Below are 23213 nucleotides of genomic sequence, written 5' to 3'. Positions count from 1 at the left end.
GGGTAACTCACATCAGATCTTTAAATATAGCCACTTTAAGTCTTGTTGTCCACAGTTAATTGTTTTGTTCTGATACTTTTTCTGAAAGCTCTTTGTAAGCCATTATAATTCTAAAGTGCTGTGACTTCAAAGAGTTATATGGGAAGAATGAAAAGAACTCTGACAAATACAGGTTTCTAATAACTTTGAATTCATACCATTCGATGGAATTAAACTGCCAGCCAAGATCAAACAGAGCAAGAATTAATTACATGAGACTGAATGAACTGATGGAGAAGAATTACAGGTTTTATGGCTTTTTTATTTGAAACATTGCTGGTTCTTTTAATATTTGTTTTCCAGATCTAAAGAAAATTTTTCTTTAAAGCTATCTGCAGTTTACAGCCACTTGGTTAAGCATAATTTTTTTTTATTTTTTGAGACAGGGTCTCACTCTGTCACCCAGGTTGGAGTGCAGTGGCACCATCTGGGCTCACTGCTACCTCCACTTCCCCAGCTCAAGTGATTCTCAGCCTCGGCCTCCATGCCCAGCTAATTTTTTGTATTTTTTGTAGTAACAGCGTTTTGCCATGTTGCCAGGCTGGTCTCAAACTCTGAGCTCAAAGCAATTGTCCGCCTTGGCCTCCCAAAGTGCTGGGATTACAGATGTGAGCCACCGCACCCATCCTTGTTAAGCATACTTTCATAAACAAAAATTGAAACATTTGCTTTTCCTCTCTACCTGATCCTTCCAGAATTTGGAAACTCTTCGTGAGTATTCTTATTTTTATGGCAATATGATTATTTACATGAAAGTTCAATAAGCATCTGTTCTTTTAAATAGAATACAATTGGAAAACATTGGTTATATTATCAAGGCTTTGAATAGAATATCATATTTGAAAATGTGCACAGAATTCCTGGCTTCAAGGGCTGCTAGCCTTACAGTGAGTGAATAAAAAGTCATTCCTTCCTGGGAGGCCCAGTAACTTCAAGATATTAGATACATCAGGCAAAGTCTAATGTCTGCCTTGGTTTGACTTCATAGCATCAAGACGTTTTAAAAAGTCCAATCTGAGATTCCTTGTCAAAATTTCTAGCAAAGCAATTATTTTTTGGAGACATGGTCTCACTGCGTTGTCCAGGCTATAGTGCAGTGGCTATTCACAGGCACAATCATAGTGCACTGCAGCCTTGAATTCCTGGGCTCAAGCAATCCTCTCACCTCAGCCTCCCAAGTAGCTGGGATTACAGGCACGCAACACCTCGCCTGGCTTGGCAAAGCAAATTTGAAAGGAGTCACCTATGTAGTTATTCTTGCTGTACTGTGTAAATAATCAATCAGGCCAAGTTTGAGACTAAACTTATTTTGTAAACAAATTGGTCTACCATGATCGTCTTTGATAGAAATGGAGGTGACTACAGAAAGAAAAACATATGGTTCAAAAGAAAAGCATAGTAAAACTGTTCTTAGACTGTAGCCCTGTTCAATATTTATGAGTTTTTATTATCTACCTATAGACTGAGCTGGATTCTTAATTCTTTTAGCTTTCACTAATATCTGACTACAACACTCCAATGAAGACCAAGAACTACTCAGTTCCTGAAGCTCTGTAAGCTGAAGCTGAGCAACTCAGTGTAAATTTCAAGAGATGAATCTCATGCTTAAACTGTGGGCCACATAGAGAGTTCGCCAGAATGCTGGATGCCACAACTAGAGACAATAAAACTACAAACAAAAACAAGAAGTTGTCAACTTCATGCTGTAGACAGCTCCAAGACTGTCAGAACAAGACTCCCTATCATAAGATTCTTATCCCTTTTAATTTTCCCTTACTTGTGCCTACCTCTTTCACAGGGCAGGATAGTGCTGTAGTTAAAATTTCACAATGAGTAGCTTCTTTGGGTAACTTACACTTTCTGCTTTAATTTAAACCAGTCATGGAATGCTAGATTACCTGCTAACTCAACAAGGAAGCATCTGTGCAGTTGGGTGACACTTCTTGTTGCACATATATAAATACATCAGGTACTACAGAGAAGACTTCTTGGTTAAAACAGGTAGTCTCCTTGTCAGGCTATTCAATTTTAGTTGGTTTGGTTCATGGGAATCCTGGCTAAGGAGCATACTATAAACCCTTGGTATTATCTTCCTGATAGTCATAATAGCAGTCTTCCTGGTACATTATACCCTCTCAAAGTTTTAAAGGTTTCCAAAAAGCCACCTGTCAGACATTGAATGGTCTCTCTCTGAAACAACAAAAACTCAGAGAAATACATGATAATGAGGAGGGCACCATAAGCTACACATGACCTCCTGAGACCAGAAACCCAAAATGATGGTAACAGAGTAGCGCTGATCTCCTACATTTTGTTCACTCTTACCTAGGTGAGAGCCTGATCAAAACGGGGAAAATCATCAAATAAAAATGGTAAAGGCCATTGTTTTAGTCCTCTTGAGCTTTGCCCTCCCAGAGCTTTGCAGCTTTTAGTAGCCAGAACGAAGGAGTAGAGCAGCCTTCGGTGGCTCAAGGGCCAAGCAGCTGTGCCCATCCTGGGGTCATGCAAGGCACAGGCACATAGTAAAATAAAAAATAAAAATGAAAGACCATTGTTTTAGACTAAGCTCCTGCACTAGACCACAACAGACAAGACTAAAAATCAAAATGGAGTCACTCATGCTAAAGTTTCAAGTTATCAAACCTAAACTAAATTGTTATCTGATACTTGAAGAAATCAGGAGAGAGAGATAATAGCAAATTTCCTAAAACAGGACAGTTTAAATTTCCAGTTAGCATAATAATAAAGCTTCCTCTGCAATAATCCTCATACAAAAAAGTATCCTGACATGACCTCATATTAACTAATCCATTATTTTCCTATTGTTCTGTCTCACTGTCTCTGACTTACAAGAAAGTAACTTTGAATGGACTAATATACTCTTTGTTGCTTGCTTTTGCTGTCTTTGGCCTTTTCTGTCTATAATACCGAACTCCCACTTAGTTCCTTGGAACACTTATTCTGTTTTATGGAATGAAGCAGTGCCAGATTCTAGAACTGCAAATAATGACAATTGAGATCTTTAAAAGAAAAAAAAAAAGGCCTTCAGACATAATGTGCCCACAGTCCCAGGTAGGAGAAAGGGCTTACGGGAAAGTCTTACAGGTAGATATGTAGATATATGTATTTACCTTGAAGTGATGCAAAATACACATTCACATCAATTCTTTGGAATTCTTTGACAATCTAAAAATAAAAAAGGAGAGTTTGTAACAATTAATAACCTTATCTGCCCATAATTCAGTAGCATTCAGTTACTTGCTCAGGAGAAACATTATTACTTTCATGGTTAATCAGGACTTTAAGGAAAGGTTATTATTGCAAAACCATGGAGGTTTTCAACCTACAGTAATGGTATAATTAGGATTATATCTCAAGAGATGGCAACATCCAGCGCTCAATAGCACAGCACTTGATAGCGTGGAGGTGCTAAATAAGCATTTGTGGAAAGAAGAGAGTACAGGAGGCTTCTTAATATAGGCCCTGCTGATTGGAGAAGAGATATGGGTGTGGCTATGCTCATCAGGTTCAAAATGTTACTATTGACCTAAAAGTCAAGGCCTCTATTGTGAATGTCAGTGTCCTACTGTGATTTTATGCTACAGTTTTACAAGATGTTACTCGTTGGGAGAAACTGGGTAAGGGGTATATAGGATCTAAATATTATTCCTTATAACTACATGTGAATATACAATTACGTCAAAATAAACATTTAATTTTGAAAAGTCAAGACACAAGACCCATGGTCAATAATAAAAGAGAATTTGAGAATTATGGAGGAAAACAAATCAAGACCTCTGTTCAAGTATAAAGTTTGGAGTCTTCTTTAGCTATCATAACTGTCATTATAATATTTGAAAGTAAATATTCGTTGTGTGGGAAATATTCTGGCATTAAATATGTTAAGACTGTCCCCAAAAGTAATTCATTGAACTCTCTGGCCAATATAGTCTACAATGGATCTCAGCCAATGCTTAGAGTGAAATGTACAACAAAGAACAAGAGTGTTTTCAAATGAGCTAATAACAAAATCTGCTAAGAGAACTAGAACAGAACCTGTCAGCATATTCTCATACTCTTTTGCCAAGCACAATCACTTCTCTACCCTACCTACCTTGTACCCACATCCTGGAATCATTTCCTCGCCTTAGAGAGGTAGCAAAGAAGCCTTAGCTAAGTGGAACCTCAGTTAGGAGTCAGCTTTATATTATTACATCTGATTGTTGGTGTCTTGACCTGCTTACTTTTCTGCCTGACCCTTTTGATACCTACCTGAAGCTTCACTAAACTTGATGCTTCAGGTGATGTCCTATTCATCTTCTCTGGAGCATTTAATACAGTTGTTATTTATAAGATGACTTAATGTTTGCCTTCTCCTCCAGACTGCTAAGTCCCATGTAGGTAGAAACTGTGTCTACTTCATCACTAGTCTCTTGTGCCTGGCAGAGTGCTTAGTACACATTAGGCATTTCACATCTATTTGTTGACAGAATTAATGAACTTCAGCTTGCATAACTGGTTTCTGATATCATTAATGTTTCTATCCTGCATACTCCTCAACTCTTGCTTTGACTTTCCAGATGTCTGACCTGCTTCCTACTCTAACCTCTTAATAATGCCTGGCTTTTCCAGTCCTAACATACACCTGGTATTCCTTATCCTGTTGCTGTTAACATAACAAATAGAAATGTAATACTTAATAAACTTTTGCCCATTTTTTTCTTTTCATATACCACGTGTTATACATTCTCAGAAAGATAAAACATAATAAATATGAATTAATTTGCTGGGGAGTATCTTTGAACCAGATATTCTTTTTTTTTTTTTTTTTGAGATGAAGTCTCACTCTGTCACCCAGGCTGGAGTACAGTGGCACAATCTCAGCTGCAACCTCCACCTCCCGGGTTCAAGCGATTCCCCTGCCACAGCCTCCTAGGAGCTGGGACTACAGGTGTGCGCCACCACGCCCAGCTAATTTTTGTATTTTTGGTAGAGACGGGGTTTCACCATATTGGCCAGGCTGGTCTTGAACTCCTGACCTCATGATCCACCTGCCTCAGCCTCCCGAAGTGCTGGGATTACAGGCGTGAGCCACCATGCCCAGCCTGAACCAGACACTCTTCTAAACACCTTATATCTATTAGCTTATTTAATCCTTGTAACAACCTGTGAAGGTAGATACCATCATTACCTCCATATTACAGATGAAGAAACTGAGATATAGACAGATTAAGCAACTTGCCCAGGGTCGTACTGCTAGTAAGTGGTGAAGCCAGTATCTCCCCCAGGTAGTCTGGCTCCAGAGCCTTTGCTTTAAAATATTACACTTTTTTACAAAAGCATTCACCTAGAAAAATTACAAAGCCCATGTATTTGCCCTGTTGCAATACTGGACAACCCACATCATTTTACTATTGCCAAAGCTCCAAATGTATAATTCAGAAAACCAGAACCTTACCACCCGCAGTGACCTCACTCCAACAACGTCCAGGAAAGATATAGCTCCACAGTCAAGCACAAGGCTATGGATTGGCACTTTGGGAACGTTCACTTTGACTGGAAGCTCAGAGTTCCAATCCACTTGAATCTCTATTTCCTTGGTTGGGATATCAAGTTCCTCCGGATCTTCAATATCCTCATCAGGCTCAAAAGCATTATTTGTTGAACCAGCATCACTTATGATGCCATTCTAAATGAAGAAAACACTGTCAACTTCATTGTCAAAGATTTGAAATCTTTCAACCATTCATATCAAATTATCCAAAAGACCTACACACTGTTCCTTGGTAAGCAAGACATCAAGGAGATGAATTTTTAAGGATGGGTTTCACCTCAGCCCAAACTTTGATGTTGTCTAGGAAGAAAACTGGGAGAACAGAGGAGCCAGGAAACTTTTGTTTTCTGGAAGATTGTGGAACTTTGCCAAGAAATACACTGGCCAGAGAGTCTGAGTAAAAGTTAATAGCTCCAAAAGTTTATGGACTTAGACTGCCTTCTATGGTGGGTAGTTTTCTCGCATTGAATTTGCACTTATTTTGTTCCTTTCAGTAAAAATAAAGTATAGAAAATAATGCAGACACTGTTCATGGTGGGGAAAAAAATCACATCCTGTGTTTCCAGGCAGCGCCGCTGATTTTATTTCATTCCCTTCCACTCCCTCTTGCCTATAACAATAGCTCAGTTGTTCTTTGATACGTACATGTCATTTGTTCATTCACATCTGGATAGTAAAGAGGATAGATTTAATTTTAGACCCTCTAACTGCTCTCATCAGGGAAAGGAAATAATTTAAGGGGGAAAAGAAAGATGTCATCTCACCTTTGTTGCTCTTAATTGTCCACTTTTTATTAGTTTCTGTATTTTCCTCAGTGCTTTCAGCCTCTTATTATATACTCTAATGGCATCAAATCCAACCTTTGGAAATAAATGTCAAGTTACTTAAAATGCCTGGCACCTAAAGCTTATTAATGGCAAATGTTATCTGGAAAGGCTGTTTCTCAAAGGGTATAATTCCTTGAGCTATCCTGCCAAAAAAGAAATTGTAAGGTCTGATGGAGTAGATCTCTGTCTACTCCCAGGCTACCCTACTCCTACCCAGAAGCTCTGAGAAGACAGTAGCATATTAAAGGCTCCAAGACAGTAAAAGACAAAACAGAAACACACACACACACACACACACACACACACACACACACACACACACACACACACACACACACCCCAAAATACCCTCTTTAGTTTAAGTCTGGGTTTTCCAAATTCCCTTGGTATCACAGAGCCCTTTTGTTATTGCAAAATCTGTGAACATTCCTCTGAATCAGTTTGCCCTGGAACTCACTTAGAAAAACACTGATTTAGAGGCAAACTCCAAGTTCAAAGCATAGCATGGCATTCAGTACCAGAATTTTCTACTTATTTATTCCACCAGTATATTTTACTTTTGGCTGCAACTGGGCAACCCTACCTCCAATACATGTTTCCACTGTCTCTCAGCTCACATAGTTCTCAAACACTTGACATGATTTCTTTCCTTCAGCCAACTGCCGCACAAAGCCTGTTAGTCCAACTAACCTGGATCTCTTCCTTCTATGAACTCTCAACTGTCTATACTACTTATTTGAAACTTACTCAAATTCTGCCTAGAAACATCTCTAATGTTTTTGTCTGGCATAGTTATTGCTACCTGGGTTTTAACATATGTGTTTTTTTAATCCCCAAATAGACTTTAAATTATTTGAAGGCAAGGATGTTATATTTTAATTCTCATTGCCCTACACAAAGGGAAGAGGGTCTAGGTCCTATTCCTGATTAGAGCCCAATAAATACTTGTAGAATGAATGAAGACTCAAAAGAGGTTAGAAAACAAATTTCCAGGGATAAAATACTTACTGTTGACTTGATACATTTTTTAAAACCATCAACATTGCCATAGAAAATAGGACTGGAAAATCTAAGAATCTTCACTCCTTGAGGTTCTTCAATCTGGCATTAAAAGAAATTGTCTGGGGTTAAATAATTTCAAGCCTCAAATATTTAATTACATTTCTGGCTACTTAGCAAGGAGTCAAGTCACAGTTGCTCAGAGGAGCTGGGTAGCAGCACTCAACTTTTCTTTCTTTTCTTTTTTTTTTTTTGAGATGGAGTTTCACTCTGTTGCCCAGGCTGGAGTACAGTGGCACAATGTCGGCTCACGGCAACCTCCACGTCCTGGGTTCAAGGGATTCTCCTGCCTCAGCCTCCCAAGTAGTTGGGATTACAGGTGCTGCCACCACACCCAGCTAATTTTTCCATTTTTAGTAGGGACAGAGTTTCACCACATTGGCCAGGTTGGTCTCAAACTCCTGACCTCAAGTGACTCACCCGCCTCAGCCTCCCAAAGTGCTGGGATTACAGGTGTGAACCACTGTACCCGGCCTCTACAACTTTTCTTGAATAGGGCGGCAACAGGTTACAAAAACTCTTGGACCTCTACAGTCTCATAGAAGGTCAAAGTTAGAAAGGGCCTTAGAAAGCAATTTATTCAACCCTCTGATTTCCAGAAAAGAAACTGAGGCTTAGAACAGTGCCATGATTTGCCTGAAGTTCATACCACTGACCTTCCTGATTTTGCTAACATTCTTTAAAAGTAGCAAAGAAAAAAAGCAAAATCAGTGGGATTTGCAGAACTGAGGCCTATGATATCATCTGTTCTCACCCTGACATACAATGGCCACACCCAAAATAGAACCCAGGAATCACAGAATCATAGACTTTTCTAGTCTTCAGGAATCAGCAATTTTAGTCTGGCTGCTTCAGATGAGAAAACTGAGGTCCTAACAGGCTGAATGACTTGGGCAAAGTCTCACCAAGATGGAGCCTAGAAGTCAGAATTCCCTAACTCAGCTTAGAGCTCCCTGCCCCAAAGCCAAAAAAATCTCTAAATCATTTTAGCTCTTAATGACACTTGGCTCAACATAACAGAAAGATCACGGAAATAAATTAAGTAGCAGCTACTGAAATCCCAGTTTCAATGTCCAAATTTTTTTAATGTTAAGGTAAAATTAGACTACAACTTCCTAGGGTTGACATTATTATTATTATTATTTGCTAAATTTGTATTTTCTTAATTTACTTTCTCTGCTTTTTTATCTTTGTTTCCCCTAGTCACCACTAAGCAATTTTATTTGCAAGTGACACAAGTCCATTAATGGGATGTTTAATTTCTTTGTTTTTTATTTCCTGTGTCATATTTTATTTCTTCTAATACCAAGGATAAAGCAAAGTGTCAAATAATAAGGTCTTGGTCATAGAGAACTTGATAATCTCTTGTTAGAACTGAATAAAGAAAATCTTACAGAAGATAAGAATTATATACCAGATAAATAAAATTTTGGATGAACATCTAGAAATTGCCTATTATTTTTAAATTCCTCTTACAACAGTTTTATGTTAAAATGACATTCAGCTGGCCAGGTGCGGTGGCTCATGCCTGTAATCCCAACTCTTTGGGAGGCCAAGACGGGCAAATCACTTGAGCTCAGGAGTTTGAGACCAGCCTGGGCAACATGGTGCAACCCCATCTCTACTAAAAATACAAAAATTAGCCAGGCGTGGTGGCACCTGCCTGTAATCCCAGACACTCAGGAGGCTGAGACAAGAGAATCACTTGAACCCAGGAGGCAGAGGTTGCAGTGAGCTGAGATCCTGCCTCTGCACTCCAGCCTGGGTGAAGAGTGAGACTCCATCTAAAAAGAAAAAAAAAGACATTCAGCTAGCATAGACAAAATTCATATAAGCCACGGGTGTCAGAAGGTGCACTGGATCAGAAGTTTTCATGACACTCCCTGTGGACTAACAGACTTTCCCAATAGGCATTTCTCCCTTTGGCTACCTTGTACGTAAAATGGAGCTGCTGAAACTTCAGGCTAGCAAACCCAAGTCCAGCAAATGTCTCAAAAAGGTACTTACGTTTTTGTAATTCTTGGTACTTTTGTAGATATCTGTGCTAGGGATGCTTCCAAGGCCATTCCAAGAAGGACTAGAAGAAAAAATATCAAGGTCAAGATTTTTTGGAACAGCCGTTATTTTGGAATAAAAAGTTAAAAACAACAGCTACTAAAGAGCCCATCATTCTGGTGTTTTGGACTCTGTCTTTATTGCAGATGACATTTTCCTGTAGCTAACTCTGAAATGAACAGCTGGTGTTTGTGTGGAATCGGCAGGGGAGGGGAGAACTGTGCCTCTCTTCTGATGGCTGAGAGAAATAATGAGCATCATACTTGCACGTGCACAACACGTTATAGGATAAGCATAGAGCTTTCACGCATGTGAAATCTTATTTAAGCCCTGCCATAACCCTGAAAGGTCATCAGTATTATCCTGATTTTTATTGTTAACTAAACTTCTTAAGAGAAGTGAGAAAAGGCCTGGAGGTAAAGGGCAGCAGAGCCTCTGTCTTTAACCCCTGGGTCTTCCAGTGCCGGGCACTTCTTTGTGACTTAGTCATTTTTTATAGAAATAGGAGACCAGAGGACCAGAAATAAGTCCTTCCTGTCAACCAGACTATTGATTTCTTGTTCCTGATGCAATCAGATAAATTCCGTGATTCTTCATGTGTGACTAGAGACATGCTAAATACAATTCCTGAAGAAAGAGTATCTGTTTAGTGTACTTTCAGCATTGTGCTCTCTGGATCAGCATGATAATTACTGGAAATTAAATACTGTGGAGGATACTGCTTTTTGTTGGCTAAAAGCCTAGATACCAAACTAGCAGCTAAAATGTGCCACCAGTTATTCCTTGGCTTACAGGGTTATGCTGATTTTTAACTTAAAATTTATAAGCTAATCTCTCTCTGTAAAACCCTTCTTTTCCAACCACATCCACACAAGAAAAAATAGACACTGAGGCATATACAGCATGAGAGACAGCATCTTCTAAGGAGCGTTTCTGAGACGTGTCCTAGAAGCAAATTGAGAACTTTGGGAGCCTGCAAACCTTCTCAGGCCCTTGGGCAATCATTTAGGATGCTGAGGTAGAAAACACAAGCCTTTTGGGTAGGCACCAATATGCCAAGGTAGGGAAGGAGGGCAGGAAGGAGAACTGGCTGGTGGGACAGGAGAGGTGAGCTGATGCTAAGCTGAAGACATCTATCTTGATGTTTTTCCAGGTGTCTTCTTCTTTCACGGCCCAAGCACAGGCAGAGCAGGGGCCAGAAGTCTGGAAAGACGATGGACACATTGAGGAGGGAGAGAAAGACTCTGTTCCCCTCTAGGCCCAGGAGGGCACTTAACTAAGGCGTCTCTAGAATCAAAACAAAACCAACCAAAAAACCACCTTCAGGTTCCTCACCTTCCCTCACAGGCTGTTTTCCATTATTTAAATCATGTCTTTGCTGCCTTCACTCTGCATATGAGCTAATTGTTTCCTTCACATAATTGTGTGGTTTATTGGTTATATGCCTTATTGGTTATATGACAGATTTGAATGAATTTTGGCTGTCATCAGCTATTTTAAAGTCCTCCTGTTCTGGGTTATGTAACTTTTGGTTACTAGCTTTAAAAAAGAAAATGAACTATAATATGTAACAGTTGTCTTCTCCCAAGCCTGGGGCCGAGCGCCTTACATTCCTCATCTCATTTAAAGAAGAAACTACAAAGCAACTTCAGCCTTTGACTAAACTATGTACTTTTTAGTCTTACCACAACTAAAAGGAGAGCACAGCAGTAGAGGACATGAGTAGGTACATAGGTTCAAATCTTAGCTCTGCCATGTACTAGCTGTGTGATCTTAGGGATGCTTCTTAGCCTTTCTGAATTTCTCTTTTCTCACCTGTAGAATGAGACTAATCAAACCTATTCATAGGCTATTTTTGAAGATTAAGTATGTCTGTAAAACACTGTCTGCTTAATGCATAGAAGCACTCGATATACAGTAACTATAACGAAAGAAAGTGGTTTCACTATATTTATCAAAATGGTATAAGGAAGCTCAGAGTGTGTTGTTCTGTTTATAGGAAATCTGGGTTTTACGTTACTCACAACTGAACTCTCAGGACCACAGTCAATAGTCCAAATATAAGGCCAGCTAGTAAACCGAGATCCAGCCCCAGAATGATGGACACTATACACGTAAACACCCAGATAACCTAGAGAAAAAAATAGAAATGAAAAGAATTATATTAATGTATCAGGTACCATCATGTGATAACTACCTATAAAAATAAGATCAATGATCCACAAACAAATTACAGTTTTTTTTTTCTTTTGAGACAGGGTCACACTCTGTTGCCCAGGCTGGAGTGCAGTGGCACCATGATAGCTCACTGCAGCCTCCATCTTCTGGACTCAAGTGATCCTCCCGCCTCAGCCTCCCAAGTAGCTGGGGCTACCCACAAGTACATACCACCAAACCCGGCTAATTTTTAATCTTTTATTTGTAGTAGAGACAAGGTCTCACTGTGTTACGCAGGCTGGTCTCAAATTCCTGAGCTCAAGTGATCCTCCTGCCTCCCAAAGTACTGGGATTACAGGCCTGAGCCACTGTGCCTGGCCAAACCACAGCTTTTTAAAAATATTGTGACTTCATTCATTTTATATTTAAGTAGCTGTAGAAACTGGGCTTCTCAATTAAGACCAACTGTCCCATTTTATTTATTTCTAAATTTTTGAATAGCTAATATATTTGCATGGTTCATAAGGGAATTATCATTAGAAAGGGGAAAACTCTTGCTCACAACCCTCCCCCTTCTCCACCCATTCCCAACTTCCCTCCCTCCTTGTATCCGCTTTTATTTCTGCCTGTGTCTGTGCTTTTCCCCAGCATTTCTATTCTGGTCTCTTTTTCACTTAACGATTTGTCTTGGAAAATTTTCCATATCAATATGTAGGAAGTCTTCTCATTCTTTTTATGGTTTAATTTAGAGAGGAACTCTGAAGGATTTAGCTTCTGATTTTTAGTTTCTCAGAATAGTTGCGAAGGTTATGTTAGTCAGAGTTAAAGTCAGCATGGGTTTTTACATTTTGTATTTTGTTTTTGCATTGTTTTGTATGTTGTTTGTCCTTCTAAACTAGGGTGTTTAAACATTTTTTTGCTTTTTGCGTTTAAAAGGCCAAAGGTGTATGAATGAGCCTCATATGGGATTCTTGCTGGAAATTGACCTTCCCAGAGATACAGAATCTTCACAAAATGCAGTTCACATGGAAGACTTCATGGCTTTGATTTATCCCCATAATTCTAATTTCTCCTCTGGAGTTCCCAAAGCACAAGTGAGACTTAGGGGATGGGGGGAATATAGTGATATGGCAGGAAGCATATAAGAACCAAATCTTATTTCAGATAAAAATGGGTGGTAGGTGACTTACAGCATCAATCTTATTCTGTCTCCACAGACGAGGAATGTCACACACCTGCATAAACATCCCTTTCAGGTTGGCAATTACGACAGCTGCCAAGACCGACTGCCAAGAGAGACAGAGAAGGCTGTGTTATTCAGGGAATGGTTTTCCATGTGATGATTGTTAAATCTCCTGTTATTTATCTGGTAGCAGAGTAGTGAAGGGAAATTATGCAATCGGTATGCAGAGAAGCAGGGTTATACCTTCTGCAAGGGTTCCAGAAGCTTCCCCAGGGCAAGAATGGCGATCATCACAATCGCAGCAGAGATGATGCCAGCAACCTGGAAGACACACACCTCCTATGAAAAGGATTCGTCCTTCTCCCTTGTGTCTTCCAGCTCACTGGATGTGTGTATGAGACAGCCTGTTCACAGACACACTTCGTACTTCCCTGCCTCCCCCTTCTGCTCAATACTGTCGAGAAAAGTGATAGTTATTTGCTCAAGCCACAAAACTGAACAAAAATGGCATCTATATATGCTATGGCAGAGAAGTTAAAGAAAATATGGAGACTGATCCTATGAAATTAAAGCCAGTTTGACAGGGATTTTATTTGGTGATAGTACACACCTGCGGTTTCGGCGTCCATTCAGGCCAACCTTCTAGTTATTTACCATGGCAGGAAACATGGACCAATCCCCCCTTTCCCAACAACAGAGATCATTGTCATATTCTTGGGAAATAAATTCTTATGGCACATAGCTGATTCTTCTGCATTATTGAAGCTGCAGCTATAATAGCAACTCTGATAACACTTCGTACTTGTAGCACATGGTCTCATTAAAGTCTCAGAGAAAATAAATTTACTCATCCTATTGCAAATTCGAAATGCCACATTTGCACATTGAGAGGTGGGATTGTGTCTCCTGCCTCCTCTGACAGTTCCACGGAGGCAGGCTCAGAGCTTTGCCCCAAGGCAGCCTGAAACAGTGGCTATGGAGTGACGGGGCAATAGCAGGGGTAAAAGGAAGCTTCAGAAACTTTACCTTCGCTGGCAAAAATAGCTCTCCTAAGATCCATACTAGTCAGGAGAGAGGCTGAGGGGGTGGGGACTACTCTCGTTTGATTAGATGACCAATGAATTCTCTGTTGAGACAGCTGGGGCAGAGCCAAGATGAAGATTAGAAGCTCTGAAACAAAGAAGAAAAGGAGACAGGGAACTACAAGCAAAGCAATCAGAGAGGAAACAACTGGGAAGATTTTGTTGAGCACAAGTACTGTCTAGTGCAAGAGGTCTGAGTTACGGGAGACAGACACAGCAAATATAAACAGAAAATTAGAAAGCACTTGCTCTACCTGGCAAATTGATCATTTATATTTAGATTATAGTTGGGTCAGCCTGAGGCAATATGATGTGTATGAGGTACTAAAAAGAGTGCTTTGTATGTCTGGCTGGCTTTTCTACGCTCTTCCTATGCCCATCCTAGATTCCCAGTACCCTGGTGCTCTTTCCCTTCTCCTGACTAAGCAGAGAAGCTGATATCCTACTTCCCTCCCTTCTCTTCGCTTTCCTTCGTATCCCTTCCCTTCCTCTCCCTTGTCCTTCCTTCCATTTTCTTCTTTCCTTCCTTCCCTTATCCCTCCCTTCCTTCCTTGCATGCAATTACTCAACCAGTATTTACCGAGCCACTTGCATCTCACTGTGGATGGGGAGCTCTGTGAACTGGAGAAAGATATGGAGATTTGGGGACAAGGACCACAGTCAGCCGCCAAACTCATGCCAGGACAGTGGCCACCTACTTGCCAATTATATGTCATAATGAGTCTCCAATTATGGGAGGCCAAGGCTCATTTTGGCCACTATATTAAAATCGGTGAGTGATCAATTATTTCTACTTACTTGATAAGGCTTGTTTGTGAGAAACTCTGTAGACTTTATATCTACAACCAGATTCAGTTACTAAAAAATTATTCTGTTAAGGGAGGGGGTAATCAGAGCTAAAGAGTGGTTTGTAATCAGAATTACTTTTCTGTGAGTCAGTGGAAGTCAGATGGGGGTGAGGGAAAGAAAAGGTTCCAATGTTTAATTCTTCTACAATCTGTAGATGTGCTAAAAACAGTTCATGTCCACCAATACTCATTCTTCCATTCATTCATTCAGCAAATATATGCCAGGTGCTTCTTATGTGCCAGGCACAATATATGTATCATAGATGCTAAGATGCTATTCTTGCCTAAAGGAGTGATACAATGAGCATTTACAAGTATATGCTAAGGCTTTACATTTTCTTGCCTAATCCTCACAATATCCCTATGAAATTGATGCAATTATCATTTCCATTTTGTAGATGCTGAAACTGAAGTTCCAACACAAGAGAAAACACGAGAAGCCACACAAGAGAAGCCCTGCCAGTTTATTTGTCCATCAGTCCCTGGATTTCAGTTCAGGCACTTAGACTTTTAACCCCAGAATTTAGTATACATTTCAATAATTAAACATGAAGTCATTTCTTTACTCGTTTCATTCTTTAATGCTGAAATCCTGGCATCCTTCATTCCTAAATATAATACATGCCAGTATGTGGCAGGGGGTATTAGCTTACCAGAACACCATTATCCCCCAAACCCTCTGCCAAGGAGGTCACTTTACATGGGCATACTTACTGGGACAGCCAGCCCATGCCTCATTTGAGCCTGGAGGTAACATCAGGAGAATGGACATCAGCAGTTTGAGATCTGCCTGCACCCGCTGAAGACCATGTGCTCTGGAGAGCTTGTCAGTGCTCCATCTCAAATGAAAGCAGCAGAAGTTCCTGCTGCTGACAGCTGCAGCCTGAAATGTGCACAGCTTTGAAAATTGGCTCTGACCTCTTCCCCTTGACCACAGATCTCTGGCTATGCCTCCGGATATGAGCTGTATTATTTTACCTGCTCCCTCAGAGCTGGAAATATTTGCAAAAAAAATAAAAAATTAAGAAAAATTCTGAAAATAAAATTTTTTGTTGAAAAGAAGCCAAAAAACTGGAAGAGGCCAATTCTTCCAAGTCTGTCACAAGATCCATTATAAATAGGAAAGGAGCATCACATGCATATTGGGGACAATTAAAGCTCTCCCTGGGCAAGTCACTGTTGGAGTCATTAGTTTTTTCAGTTATTCTCATATATATATATGAGAATATATATATATATATATATTTGTGTGTGTGTGTGTGTGTATATATATATATATTTGACAGAGAGTCTAGCTCTTGTCACCCAGGCTGGAGTGCAATGGCATGATCTTGGCTCACTGCAACCTCCACCTCCCAGGTTCAAGTGATTCTCCTGCCTCAGCCTCCCAAGTAGCTGGGATTACAGGCATCCACCACCACACCTGGCTAATTTTTGCATTTTTAGTAGAGAAGGGGTTTCACCATGTTGGCCAGGTTAGTCTCGAACTCCTGACCTCAATTGATCCGCCCACCTCAACCTCCCAAAGTGCTGGGATTACAAGCATGAGCCACTGTGCCCGACTTATATTTATTTTTTAAGTGTCCCCGCCTTAGTAAAACCCATTTGAAGACTGTGAAGACTGTGCATGTGTGCGTGCATGTGTGTGTGTGTGTGTGTGTATTGCACTATGTAGTTTGGGTTTGTTGTTCTTTGGAGTCTCAATGCACTTCTTACTCCTAAATAATAGTTCTTTCTGTGTTGGGAAGATAAGGACCTCAAGGCATAAGAGACAGAAGCAAAATTCCTGAGTCTGTCCCTTGTGCCCATCTGCTTGGTGTGGTCTTTTCAACCGTGTCCTGCTGGAAAGAGTGGCCTTTGAGTATGGCTCCTGAGCTTTCTGAACACTGAAGGAGGGATTATCCAGAGATTAACTAGGATACTGGCTTTTTGGCCACCTTGTAAAGGCAACAACTGCAAACCACATTTAAAAGATAAGATTAAACCCACATGCAGAACTTCAACAACATAAATCTTACTCAGGAAGAAATGCCAAAAATGTTACAACAAAAATATTCTTGGCTAGCAAACTGTTGTTCTGTGGGACCAAACGCCCCTGGAGGAAGTTCCTGATCCTTCTAAAGGAAATGTGAATAGAGCTTTTCACTTTCCTGAAAATAGAATAGCTCCTAAAGCCAGGAAAGCCAGGAAGCGCTTTTACCAGGCCATCTGTCTCCCCAGGTAACAAATTAACAAAATCAGCATCCTTCATTACTGATTCCTTGTCAGTTGTTATTGACCACAGCAGGTAAGTGTAGCTACATGACAGGTAAGCACTGACAAATAGATTTGAGAATCACTGTATCAGAAAACCTTACATGTTGTTTTTTAAGAGATTTCAGGTGAGGGAGTGGAACAAGAGGAATAGACCTGAGGTGAATCAGATTAGGAAGTACAAGTCTGAAAGGCAAATTGTCCTGCTAAGCTCGGTGCGAGCCTTCCTCTGTTGCCATTCCTCGACTTGTTCTCTGAGATGGATATCATAAGGCTGTTGTTCCTACCTGTGTCTTTCCTCCAGTGCTCTCCTGGACGGCCGTGCGGGACAGAGCAGTGGTGGCCACAAAACAAGAGAAGAATCCTGAGAAGATGTTGCTGATCCCAAAGGCAATGAATTCCTAAGGAAGAGACTGGATGACAACGATCCTACAAATTGAATCTTTGCAAGACCTTCGCTGAGTATTTCAGGAAGTACATTAAGAATGAAAACTCCCATGCCTACTCTGCTTGGTGGTCCAGTCTAATTTTTACCGTGACAGGTACTTGTGGTCCTTGTACGACATCAGGAGTTTGGACTCCATACCATCTGAGAGAGGTCTCATTGCTCTCAATAATTTTTAAAGTTGACAAGAAATAGCACCTGATCATTTGCTAAGCTTTTTCACTGCCTAGTGAATGGAATGTCTGCAGCTCTCACATCAAGTGTTTTTCTGTGGTTGAATATTCGCTATGAAGCATATTATGACTAGCAGTGCTGTTATTCTGCTTGATTACTAACCATTTAACTACTGTTATTGCTATACTGTATTTTCAGAAACATATAGATACAGAACTTGCAAATTTGCAAGCAGTGTGAAATCAGCTTACCTGGCAATGTATCACATGCCTACAAAAATTGCCTGTATATATTAACTGCACAGTGAACCACCTCAATTTAAAGTGGTCACAACTATTATTAATGTTTGTTGCACTGTTTTGTCACATTATAACTGCCGTTAAAAATAATTGCCAAGAGGTACTGGGTTACATGAAGAATTCTCTTTCTGACCTAATATGTTCACTTTGAATGTTATTTATGACCTGACTGAATTAGCTCTTTTAAAATTAGTGTTATTTCAACTTATTTCTTAAAAAAGCAAAGTGATGCAGTGTGTCTATTCCAAAATAATTTCTAATTAGCAAACACGAGGAAAACCAACCCAATAAGGTCTGGTGAAAGAATCCAACCCCTTCTTTAGCTGACACCAAAATCTTTTCCATTTATGTTTTTTTCCTGTTTCCAGCCCTATAAAACCAGTTCAGCAAAAGGGCACCCATACCTGGTTCCCATCGACGGTGTAATCATACTTGGTGGCATATACTTTTCCTACTGACACTGCAATAGCATAAGCCACCACAGCGATGGAAAATGATGCAGCCAGCATCTCCGAGAACAAGCTCACAGGTGGAAGTTCAGGAGGCAAAAACCTAGTGAGTTTTTAAGTGAAAAATGCTGTGAAGATTTGACCACCGTTCTTTTTCCCCATCTCATCAAATGCTATATCTGCTCAGTCACATATTAGACATGAAAGCACTTGATCCAAAAGAACAAAAAGCACACGAAATACATACATGATAGTAGCAGCTTTTATAATGTTTAATCAGAAGTTGGTGTTATCTTACTGGCTGATTTCTTTGTCCTCTATTTTTGAGCCTACCCATGCTGACTCTTCTGTATCTCTCACATGAATAAATCTGCTGTTACTGATTCTTTAATATCATACAGCCCCATCCATGCCATTTCACATGTTAGTGTTTCTCCTTCCACAATTCCATCTTAAAGGTCTTTGAATTTAAAAGAGATTCTAGCCATAATATGAGATTTACTGTGTTTGAAGAGGTATCAGCTCTGTTAAAGAGACAAAGAATGTATGACGCTAAAAGAGCTCAGTGGAAAATCCTTTTTTTGAGAGCCAGGACATTTAAAATCTTCTTAAGGCAAAAAAGATTGAATTAATGCAATTATCACAATGCTCCATAGTGACTAAAATATCTCAATGATTGTGGGGTCCAATGACTACTGTTTGACAAAACCAGAGCTACCCTACAAACCATATAAAAATATTAACCTACACATTATACCATGAGGTTCTCTCAAATATGAAAATTTGGGAGATGGACCTGTATCTTGATGACTATCCATATGGTATAATTCCAGAGGCCCCCAGCCATGAAAGGTCTCCCCGACCTACCTCACTTATGCCTAAAGTTTCTTTAATAAGGAAACTACATTTTCCCCTATAATTAGAGAACAGTGGTAAAAATAAAATAGAAATAAGGTTCTTAGAGAAAACCATAGAGAAAGCATCCTAGGTATTGTTGAATCCACCGCTCTTGTCTTGTCTTGTTGATAAAGGAACTTAGACCTGGAAACGTGAAGTGATCTGCTGGAGGTCAGTTAGTGGGTCCAGGTCTAAATGTTAGATATTAGACGATTTCCTACCTAACAAGATCTGTCTGGTTCTCTGCCCTTGTAGCCTTACTCTCCCTACCAGTGAGGTTAATTTTCAGACTCCTTTTCTCCTTATATCCCATCCTACCCCACAATGAGACTGTGGAATGAACCCCATCTGTAGACAGACAGGATGTTGGAAACCCTGATCCAACAGTTGGGCGACTCAGCATGACATCACCTGCTAATTGGGATGTGACTTGGGACCACACTTCTCAAAACAGGCTCCTGACTTGCTCCTGAGACCCAGTCAACCCTACTTCAGGTCACTCGGACTTGTCAGGATAACTTTCCAGTTTCACATACAGCTTAGTTTTGATAGCAGCCTAATGCACTTTGCCTGCCTGGCTGCCTAGTTCTCCAAATATGACCTGATCCTTGATTATCCAGGTTTGCAAAGTGTAAAGTGCAAAGACTTAAGTCAAAGGACCAGAATCACTCTCAAATGACTTTAGGCATGTTATTTAAATCCACCACATCCCAGTTTCCTCAGCTGTCAAATGGGGACTATATATTCTTCTCATAAGATTCAATGAGGAATCACTTGTGTAAGTAAGTAATTAGTGTCTACACATATAGTAGGTTCTAGGTATATATTGGGAGAACCTAAGTCTGTCATACTCCTGCCACTCATGTCTGCTGTCTTGCTGAACCCTAAGTGTGCCAATTATTTGCCCCAAACCAATTGAAGTCCCGTCTGGATATCTTCTAATGACCTGTAAGTAAGCCTTTTTTCCTTGCCCTTGCCCTTGCCCTTGCCCTCCTTCTGTGGATATAACTCTCCAAATTTTTTGCTCAGTGGGCCTGTTTGGCTCCAGCCAAGCATGTCAGGCCTGATCATAAGACAACAGTATGAAGAGCCCAAGGGAGTGAGCATGTGAACACACACTTATCTGAAAAGATGAAGACCGGGAGAAGTGAACCCTGAAGGGCCCAAAATTCCACAAACGACAGGCCAGCATCATAAACAGAATACCAAACAGAATACCAGAGTACTTCAGACTGGGTCTGAACACTTGGCAAATGCACCACCACTCCAGCTAGAGAAGAAGAGTAGCCCTCAGAAAGCAGCCAGGAAAAAACCCCTGTGGTTTTGTTGGCTTTGCCCCTGTGCCACACTTTCAAGTACAACTGCAAAGCACATACTTTAAAAACAACAGTAGGCCTGAGTTCCCCAAACCAATGAATGGAACCCAGATTGATGGGACAGGGCATGTTCTGCGGCCACCTATAACTTGATACATCCTAGGAAACCTGACAAAAGGGGTCTATAAGAGTGCCTGTAATCCCAGCACTTTGGGTGGCTGAGGCAGGCAGATCACCTGAGGTCAGGAGTTTGAGGCCAGCCTGGCCAACATGGTGAAACCCCATCTCTACTAAAAATTAGCCAGGCATGGCAGTGTGTGCCTGTTGTCCCAGCTACTCAGGAGGCTGAGGCAGGAGAATTGCTTGAACCTGGGAGGCAGAGGTTGCAGTGAGCCAAGATCATGCCACTGCATTCCATGCTGGGTGACAGAGTGAGGTTCTGTTTCAGAAAAGGAAAGAAAGGAAAAGAAAAAGAAAGAAAGAAAGATAGAAAGAAAGAGAAAGAAAGAAAGAAAAAAGAGAGAGAGGAAGGAAGGAAGGGGAGGAAAGGGAGGGAAGGTAGGAAAGGGAGGGAAGGGAGGGAAGGAAGGAAGGGAAGAAAGAAAGAGAATGAAAGAAAGAGTAACAAACATGACAACAAGAGGACCTCTGGAACTGACGAATACAGGAGGCAAGACAGTGAATAGGGATTAAAATTTAGAGGACAGAGCTGTCAATCTTGTTATGGGTTTACACATACACGTGCACGCACACACACACACACATACACACAGACACACACACACCACTATAACAGAAGAGGTAAAAGAGAAGCCTGGGCAGGATGAGTGAGGAACTGGGCAGATTACGAGTTGCAGATAAGGACCAGTTGCATGAGAAGAGACGCACATGACTGGCCCTCATAGTGTCTGCTGGTTAAGAAAGCACCCAGGATGAGAGAAAGTGAATCCTAGTGGGGCGCTTAGATGTTGACTGGACAAGGAAAAGTTGTATGTTTCTACCAGGAAAGGGAGTAGAGGGAAGGGCATGGAGCCACCGTTTTTGGCTGTCCAATGGGGCATTGTTATTGGGGACTAACTTATGGTCCTAACGTATGGTCCTAGGTTAGGAGTGATCCTAACTTATGGTCCCGACCCTCAATAGGATAAAGGGAACTACGAGCAGCAGCCTTAATGGAGGATTGAAGCAGGGAGGAGATCAAAAGGGGGCATATCACAATCTCTCTGTCCCTCTTCCTTTCACTGTGCTCACCTCAGGGCCACTTTAATACTCTGCTTGCTTTTTTCCAATCTCTCCACTCCCTTTCTTTTTCAGGTTTGTTAATGTCGTCAGAATTGCTTCTGTGCTACCAGGTGAGATCAGATAACCAAGGCCTTTGTTGTGGCTTGTTTATAGTGACATAGGCTTGGGTATTTTATTCCTTCAACAAGTGTTTTCTGAGAGCTTACTGTGAGATGAGCTCTGTGCTCTGGGACAGAGCTGAACAACACCAATGGGGTCACTGCCCTCATGGAGTAGCTTAAAGTCCCTGGGGCCAGGCAGGTTAAATTAGCTGACCAAGCTGACCAGGTGGTCTGTCAAAGGATTCAGCTTCATTAAACTCAAGGGCGAGAGGCTAGAAATCTGTTCTCAGGAGGAGTGCACAGGAAAGCTCTGCAGAGGACCTGGAAGGATAATTTAAGGCAGAAGAAATGAGTTCCCCAAACCAAATAATGGAACACGGATGGATGGGACAGGGCCTGCTCTGTGGACCACCTATAACTTGATGCATCCTAGGAAGCCTGACAAAAGAGATCTGTAAAGTATCTTTTTCTGTAATTGTTTCTAACTAATGAAATTATCTAATTGTTAGATTAGATTTGTTGATCCTCTCTTAAAGAGTTTCTCCAGTTTCCTTGAGGGCAAGAATCAATTGAGGCACTTTTGAAAAATATTAATTCCTGAGCCCCACCTCTGGAAAGCCTGATTCAATAGGTTTGGGGTGGGAACCAGGAATCTGTGTGAAAAAGGATCCCATGTGATTCTTACAAAAGGGTAAGTTTGAGAAACCTTGTAATGGATAGCATGTAAATTAAGTCCCATGTAGCCAGCTGTGCTTTTTCAAATAGTTTGGAACAGATATTAGAAGAAATTATAAGATTCATCAAATGGGAATACAGCAGTTCCCTGTAGAATAAACTCTGGGAATAAGCTTGCCTGAGGAAGTTTCTATTAAAAGCATGGAAAACAAACACTGGTACCAAACAGTGGCTCCGTGCCCTTCCCTCCCCTCCACTCCCTTTCCTGGTAGAAACACCGGTACCAAACTCTTCTAGTCTTAGGGAAAACTAGTACTTCTTGATTAACAGCAAGTCTAGTCTTAAATGTTATGAGTGTATGTTACAAATATAATAAACATCTAGGCCTCCTTTGTAACCCCGTATGAGAAAATTATGGTGTAGGGTGTCTTGACTACTCTTCATTTCATGAGAGATCTCACTGGTGTTTCATAATAAGCTTGAGTTGAGGCTTCAGCTGTTTTCATTATCCTTGTCTTATATAGGAGAATCTCCTCAGGTCACAAAACTGGAAGGTGA

The 23213-nt window shown here is 40.7% G+C and overlaps 1 protein-coding gene across 1 annotated transcript in view; it reads right to left on the bottom strand.

Annotated features, from left to right (window-relative positions):
• The window catches only part of SLC26A4 (solute carrier family 26 member 4), a 58147-nt gene that overhangs the window by 10549 nt on the left and 24385 nt on the right, over positions 1–23213 (bottom strand). Inside the window, exons 9-18 of the mRNA XM_055392628.2 lie at positions 18380–18527; positions 17345–17458; positions 13118–13195; positions 12882–12977; positions 11559–11665; positions 9487–9556; positions 7429–7521; positions 6358–6453; positions 5498–5728; positions 3171–3225 (exon numbers count right to left, since the gene is read on the bottom strand). Coding sequence (XP_055248603.1) covers positions 3171–3225; positions 5498–5728; positions 6358–6453; positions 7429–7521; positions 9487–9556; positions 11559–11665; positions 12882–12977; positions 13118–13195; positions 17345–17458; positions 18380–18527 — 1088 coding nt within the window. The remainder of the gene's footprint in view (positions 1–3170; positions 3226–5497; positions 5729–6357; positions 6454–7428; positions 7522–9486; positions 9557–11558; positions 11666–12881; positions 12978–13117; positions 13196–17344; positions 17459–18379; positions 18528–23213) is intronic.

Source organism: Gorilla gorilla, chromosome 6, assembly GCF_029281585.2.
Source record: "Gorilla gorilla gorilla isolate KB3781 chromosome 6, NHGRI_mGorGor1-v2.1_pri, whole genome shotgun sequence".
In the NCBI taxonomy this organism is placed as follows: Eukaryota; Metazoa; Chordata; class Mammalia; order Primates; family Hominidae; genus Gorilla; species Gorilla gorilla.
Note: the sequence above shows the minus strand (reverse complement) of the source record. Positions and strands in the feature narration are given on the sequence as shown.